At 41.5% G+C, this 6552-nt stretch overlaps 1 protein-coding gene across 1 annotated transcript; it reads left to right on the top strand.

The window, feature by feature from the left end:
- The first annotated feature begins 2453 nt into the window (after positions 1–2453).
- LOC136534328 (uracil phosphoribosyltransferase-like) lies at positions 2454–6552 on the top strand. The gene is made up of 11 exons (XM_066526784.1): positions 2454–2747; positions 2880–2958; positions 3174–3232; positions 3524–3601; positions 3692–3773; positions 4249–4297; positions 5375–5436; positions 5715–5782; positions 5858–5913; positions 5995–6042; positions 6174–6552. The coding sequence occupies exons 1-11, from the start codon at positions 2508–2510 to the stop codon at positions 6223–6225; spliced, it is 873 nt and encodes a 290-aa protein (XP_066382881.1). The 5' UTR covers positions 2454–2507; the 3' UTR covers positions 6226–6552.

A 6552-nucleotide genomic window follows, 5' to 3' on the forward strand; every position in this document is an offset into this window, starting at 1 on the left:
CCTAGGGAGTTGCTCGAAGTCGTGAACCACAGGAAGATGTACAATGTGTAGTTCCCCAAACAGTCACAAAAAAAAAAATAGATGAAATGGCCGTTCGCTTCCAGGAAGAAGATGTGCGCGCTCGTGCGGCCATCGACTTCGCCAGGAACGAAGGAATATTGGATATCACCGAGAACAGGAGTGGAGCAATCACGCGGTGCGTTCTCCAAAAACCTAATTCGTCCTCACACCCGAGCAGATGTTGCAGACGAGCATCGATTTCGGATGCCTGCTTTTCGAATCCCCTATGTGCAAAGAAGGTTAGAGCCAAAACACTCGGTAGTAGCTTGAGCACAGAAAAGAGGGTGTCTTGTTTCTATGTCGTACTAGCGTGTAGGGGCGCATTGAAATAAGAACACTTGGTAGCATTTTCAGCAAATATCACATTTATATTTTTTTAAACAAAATATCACATTTATATGGTGCCTAAACAAATTTAGGGTCTATTTAAATATAAAAGTTAAGAGTCTGTCTACTACAACTATGTGTTTTATATAATTCTAACACATGATTTTTTTTACACCCTAAGATTAAGATCCAACAACATCCATCCTTCTTCTACATCTAGACTTCTTCTACCTTAAGACAATCACAAGATCACAGATCCACATATCACAAATCACATATCACAGAAAATAATTTTTTCTATAGAAGGACAAAATACAGAGAGGTGCACTGCTGCATCATGCGTCATGTCATGTGTTTTTTTGATGAATCTATACCTCACGTCGTGTGCTGGTGCACTGCTGCGTCATGTGCTGCTGCGTCGCGTCGTGTGCTGGTGCACTGCTGCGTCATGTCACGTGTGCTGCTGAGTCATGTGTTTTTTTCTTTGAGTCTGTTCACAGATCTGACGACGGAGATAAATAGAAGCTACAATCTGGTGGACTAAAATTTATATGTTTTTTAATAAAACACACGTGTGTTGTATAGTATTTCTGAAAATTAATCGATAGCTAGCTAACATTAGTCCTAGTGCATTTATATATGAGAGTTTGAGCTAATTTTTTAGCTATATCTTTAACTAGATGTCAACTAGCTTTGGAGTTTTTCTCCTCTCCGCAGCGCAGACGAGCGCCTCTGTGTTTTAGGGAGTGTTTGGTTCGAGCTACTAAACTTTAGTAGCTACTAAACGGTTTAGTCACTTTTAGTAACTTCAGAGTTACTAGAGAGGACTAAAGCCCTTTTAGTTACTTTTAGTCATAGTGTTTGGTTAAAAAGTTACTAAAATGACTAAAATCTACTAAATTTAGTAGCTACTAGATGAACCAAACATGCCCTTATTAGCCGGGGCAACTTGTTGCTTGTGATGTGACGTGGACGCTGTTACGCTGGTATAACAAAGCTATGTGTTTTATTAGGCGAGGCAATTTGTTGCTTCTTGGGCTATCTTCAACAACAACACTTAAAATATAAGATTCATTCGTCTGTAGCGCTATAGGCCTCGTTCGACTTATCCCATATTTAACTTGTTCGGCTTCTTTTTTCAGCCGGAACAGTGTTTTTTTTCTCACAACAATTCAGTCGGAACCGTGTTTTTCAGCCAATTTCAGCTAAAATTCAGCCAGCCAAACGGGGCCATAGGCAAAAGGTTTGATATTTATTCGGCATCTTCTCCAACGACCAGATCTAAAAGAGAATCTTTTCTGCAAATGAGTTTTCAGGAAAGAGAATGGCTATATTTAAATTGTGCCTCTCAGACAACCCAAAATAGATCTTCCATATAAGTACTTTGTTGGTGGTTGATTTTGATCTTCACTATTCATTTGGATTTGAGTTCGGAGACAGAATGCGTTGCGATGGCCTAATGAAAACCGTATATATAAGTTTTTTTTGAAAAAGAAAACCATAAAACGGCGTTGGCGACCCCACCGTATCCCCCTCGCCCCCTCCTCACTGCCCTCGCTAAGGATGGCAACGGGTCGGGTTCGGATCGGGTGGAGTCTCCGTACACCCAAAATCGAAACCCGAAATCGAAACCCGAATCCGCCCCAAAAACCGATTCGGGTGGAAATCCATCACCAAAACCAAACCCGCGGATACCCGAAACCCGAACGGATACTAGAAACCCGAATGGATATCCGAAACCCGCGGATATATATACACATATTCACATGTATAAACAAGAGGCAACAAATAATAAATATTTTCATGAGTCAACTTTAAATAAATTTAATAATCTAAGTAAATAAATTATTATTAGTATATTATAAAACATGAGTTTTAATTCCAAATGATTTATTTCGGATATCCATTGGATATCCACGAGTGGAAAACCAAACCCGAAACCGAACCCGATTGGTTTCGGGGCCCTGAACCCGAAAACCATGGGTGAAAAACCATCCCCAAACTTGAACCCGCAGAACCGAAACCCGTGGATATCCACCCCAAACCCGATCCGTTGCCATCCTTAGCCCTCGCTTTCGCTCGCCATCTGCAGCCCCGCACACCCCCGCCCCGGCCTCGCGATGCCTTCGCCCGCCGCGGCCGCGGCGGCGCCACTCCACCGCATCGCATGCGCGCGTCAGCGCCTCCCTCAAACCTCCCTCTTCTTCCTCCCACCCCGCGCGCTCGTCAATTCCGGACGCCTCACCGTCCCGGCCCCGCTGCCCGTCCACGCGCTGAGGCTGCCTCCGACGGCGACGAGGGCGGCAAGCCACGACGCCGCCACGGGCGCGAGATCGCCCACATCTGGCGGCCAGATGCTGGTGCGGATCTGGTTCTGCCTCCCTCTGCTCGTTGTCTTTTTTTATCCAATTGGCATTTGGCACGTGCGTATGCGCTTAGATGGTTTCCTCGTGTGGTGTGGGGTGACAGGGTGTGACGTGTTTTTTTCGCAGGTGTTCGTCCCGCCGCACCCGCTGATAAAGCATTGGGTCTCCGTGCTGCGCAACGAACAGACACCCTGCGCCATCTTCAGTGAGTGTTTCTGAATGGCTTAGTTACCTTAGTATTTTTTTTTTTGTGAGGATTCTGAATGGCTTAGTAGAAGGTGGATATAGTAGCAATTGAACACCACTTCATGGGTGATGGGTATTTGTTGGGGAAGCTATTTTGTTTGACCATGGTTGGTAGTGTTGCTGTGGAAGCAGTATGATAGGATTTTACTGAGCCTTTGTTAATTGCTGTCATAGAGAGTGCCATGGCAGAGCTTGGTCGGCTGCTCATATACGAAGCATCCAGAGATTGGTTGGTGAGTTGAAATCTTTTGCCTGGTTAATCATTTTCTGTTATTCGTCTTTCTCTTCTAATGCTTTAAAGTTGAAATTAACCTGCTAGTGAAGTCAGAGTAAAGCAAAGTTTTGACATGGTATGAACAATTATATTTGTCGGGAAGAATGTTGAATGCCAGTAACATCTGAATCAAAACTCATGACAATTTTTAGATGTCTTAATGGCCACTTATTTTGCTATAGTTTTCTCATGACACTTCATTGTCAATAGAACATCAGGAGTCATGATAAATCATTCTGAACCCTTGCAGCCTACAATCACAGGAGAGATTGAAACACCTATAGCTGTAGCTAGCGTTGAATTTATTGATCCAAGAGAGCCTGTGTTGGTAAGTCTGTTTCTTAACACCAGATATTGTGCATGGCGTTTCTAGTGTGCCTACGATTATATTTAGTCTATGTGCTAGCATGTCTAACAGGTTATTCCAATAATGAGAGCTGGTCTTGCACTTGCTGAACTTGCTTCATCAGTTCTGCCAGCCACCAAGACTTATCACCTTGGTAAGTTGATTAAACAATGTTCCATGCATCTATGTCTTAGCAAACTAGAGCCAAATTCTGTTCTATATTTTTTAAATCAAAGTAAGACTTTTATGCTCATATATTGCTAACATAAGCTTCATGACCAAAATTCCAGCACTCCAAGCTGATTTGTTTTGTTCTCTGCGTACCAAATCAATGCTTGATATTCTTGATTTGATGCATGCATCTTTGCGGGTCAGATGAATAAAGTTGGAAATTTGCAGACTAATATCCATATATTCTGTACTCAACCACCACATAGCACTATTATTCTGCTTGCTAATAATGCATTTGTAAAAATATTAAATAAACAAAGAAGATTGCCTGAACTATTTACATGCTCTGTAAATACAATATTTTAGTGGCTCTATTTTAATTACTTACACAAACCAGTATTCATCTCGAAAGCTATGAGCAACTATTCTTATCCATTCTATTTCATTGAAAAATGAAGGCCTCCGTAGGGATGAAGAAACACTTCAACCTTCAATATACCTGAACAAGTATGTTTCCTTTCTGCAAGCTCTACTTTATTTTCTCACACACTGTTTTGTGCTCCATTTGGTCACAAATGCTTGACGCTTTGTCCAAGATCCAATCATTTGAAACTTGGAATGTCAATAACTTCTAAAATATTTGGTTTGAAAACATAAAAATCTGTGGGCATTCTTATAAGTACTTCCATAATCTCACAAAAAATATTAGAATCTGTAAGTATATTCTAATAGAAAGTAGTGGTCAAAGTTGCACCTTGAAACCATGAAAAGTCAAAAGCGTAAAGTTATTTTTTTACCAGATTGAATAATTGGGGTCGTCCATGCTTTAGTTTATGCAATTGCTTTAATTGTCACTCTTGGATCATGAGACCCTACAGAACTATTGAAGAATAAAATATTGCAAATGCAAGTTTTTTTTTCTATCCAAGTAAATCCCTCTGTGTAAAATGGTACGGAATGCAGATATTAGCACACAAGGGTCCCATTGCTATCTTGATTAAAATTATAATATGTGGTAGTTATTCATTATAACATCTACCATTCTTTGTGTTAACTTGTTCTGCGGAGAACAGGGTCGGCGCAGCCCAGGGATGTGTGCCGAGCGGTGTGGAGAAGGGCACAGCAGCGTAGGATCCAGCCATGATCTCTGATACCAGATGTCATGTGGTTGCTAGGATTGAGAGGAGAGAGTCGAGGGGAGCGACGGAGGCTGGCGCGCTACAGTACCCGTGGTGCTACAGTTCCGCGGGTACTGTTCACGCCTAGGGCTGCGAGGGTGAGAGAGAGCCGGCCACGGGGCGTTTACCCACGGCCGGGCAAGAGGGAAGGGATTTCCTTCTTAATTCTTGCTTGATTAGATTGATACATCTCCTCTCCTTATATAGAGAGGTTTACTTGACTCCTAAGCAAGCGACTAATTAACCCTAACGGGCTAAGGCCCAATAGGCCCTTGACTCCTCTAACATAACTAATATCACTTTATTGTGCTGATCTGTTCAACACTGTAAAATTTCATAAATAGTTAAATGCCTACACTAATTAGAGCACCCATAACATTTCTTTCTTTTTCTTCTTTCAATCCAGCCTGCCAGACAAGATTCCAGAGGGGACTCGTCTACTAGTTGTTGGCCCAATGCTGGCCACTGGTAAACATTTAGCTCTGCATAAACAATTCATGTTCTGCCTAAGGTTCTTAAATTTGAACATACCAATTTCCCAAAACGAAAATTAAAAATAAGTTCCTGTACGTAACTAGCATTATGCACAAAAAAACTGTTGTTAGTGGTTGAACAACGTGGTGCTAAACAAGTTGTGATATATGATAAATTGCTTTTCTTTTCCAGATATGAAAGGAGTAGAAATAAAAATTCTAGACTATTGCTGTATAAATCTCTAAGAATCATGGTTACATTTGTTTCTTTAGGTGGGACAATGGTTGCTGCTATTGACTTGTTAATCGAGCGTGGAGTTACCAGCAAGCAGATTAAAGTTGTAAGTTTGTCAAAACCTCCATATGCTTCTGTTACTTAACCATTTTATCAATCTCTAACGCCTCCCCCAATTCAGGTATCTGCTGTTGCATCACCTCCTGCACTGCAAAAGCTCAATAACAAGTTCCCTGGGTAAGAAATAGGCAATCTTATGTGTTATAACAAGTTCACCTACATGCTGCATGCAGCATTTACAATTTTCTTCCATTTCAGGCTCCACGTGTACACAGGAATAATTGATCCGGAAGTAAATGAGAAAGGGTATTGTTCTAAACTTATCAGCTCATTGCAAAACTCATGGAAGACGTATTAGTAATTATTATTGCCGCATAAATACCCCATTTGGTCCTTGCTTCTGCTGATTAATGACCATTGTTATTTTGTGCCCACAGTTTTATAGTTCCGGGACTGGGGGATGCTGGCGACAGAAGCTTTGCCACATAATCAGACTGCTCAATTTGATTGGGCCAGTGCTCGACCTGCGAGAATCTTTGTTGAGTTTCACAGGAATGGAGCAACTGCGAGTAGAAGTGTTCATTGCTGTAGATTACCTTCATTTGATATTTTGTTCCGTCTCAGTGTTACAATCAGCTGCCTACCATTTTGTAGCTACCAATTCTGTATGATTGCGTAGAATATAAGGCTAGTTCAAATGTCCCCACATGGCGAAATCTTCTTGAGAACAAGGTTCCGTTCAAAATGACGGATTATTGAAGTTAGTGCTCTTTAATATTTTGCCAGTCGACGGAATAAAACTATTTCATTGTGTTT

This window comes from Miscanthus floridulus, unplaced genomic scaffold (assembly GCF_019320115.1).
Source record: "Miscanthus floridulus cultivar M001 unplaced genomic scaffold, ASM1932011v1 os_1812, whole genome shotgun sequence".
Taxonomy (NCBI): Eukaryota; Viridiplantae; Streptophyta; class Magnoliopsida; order Poales; family Poaceae; genus Miscanthus; species Miscanthus floridulus.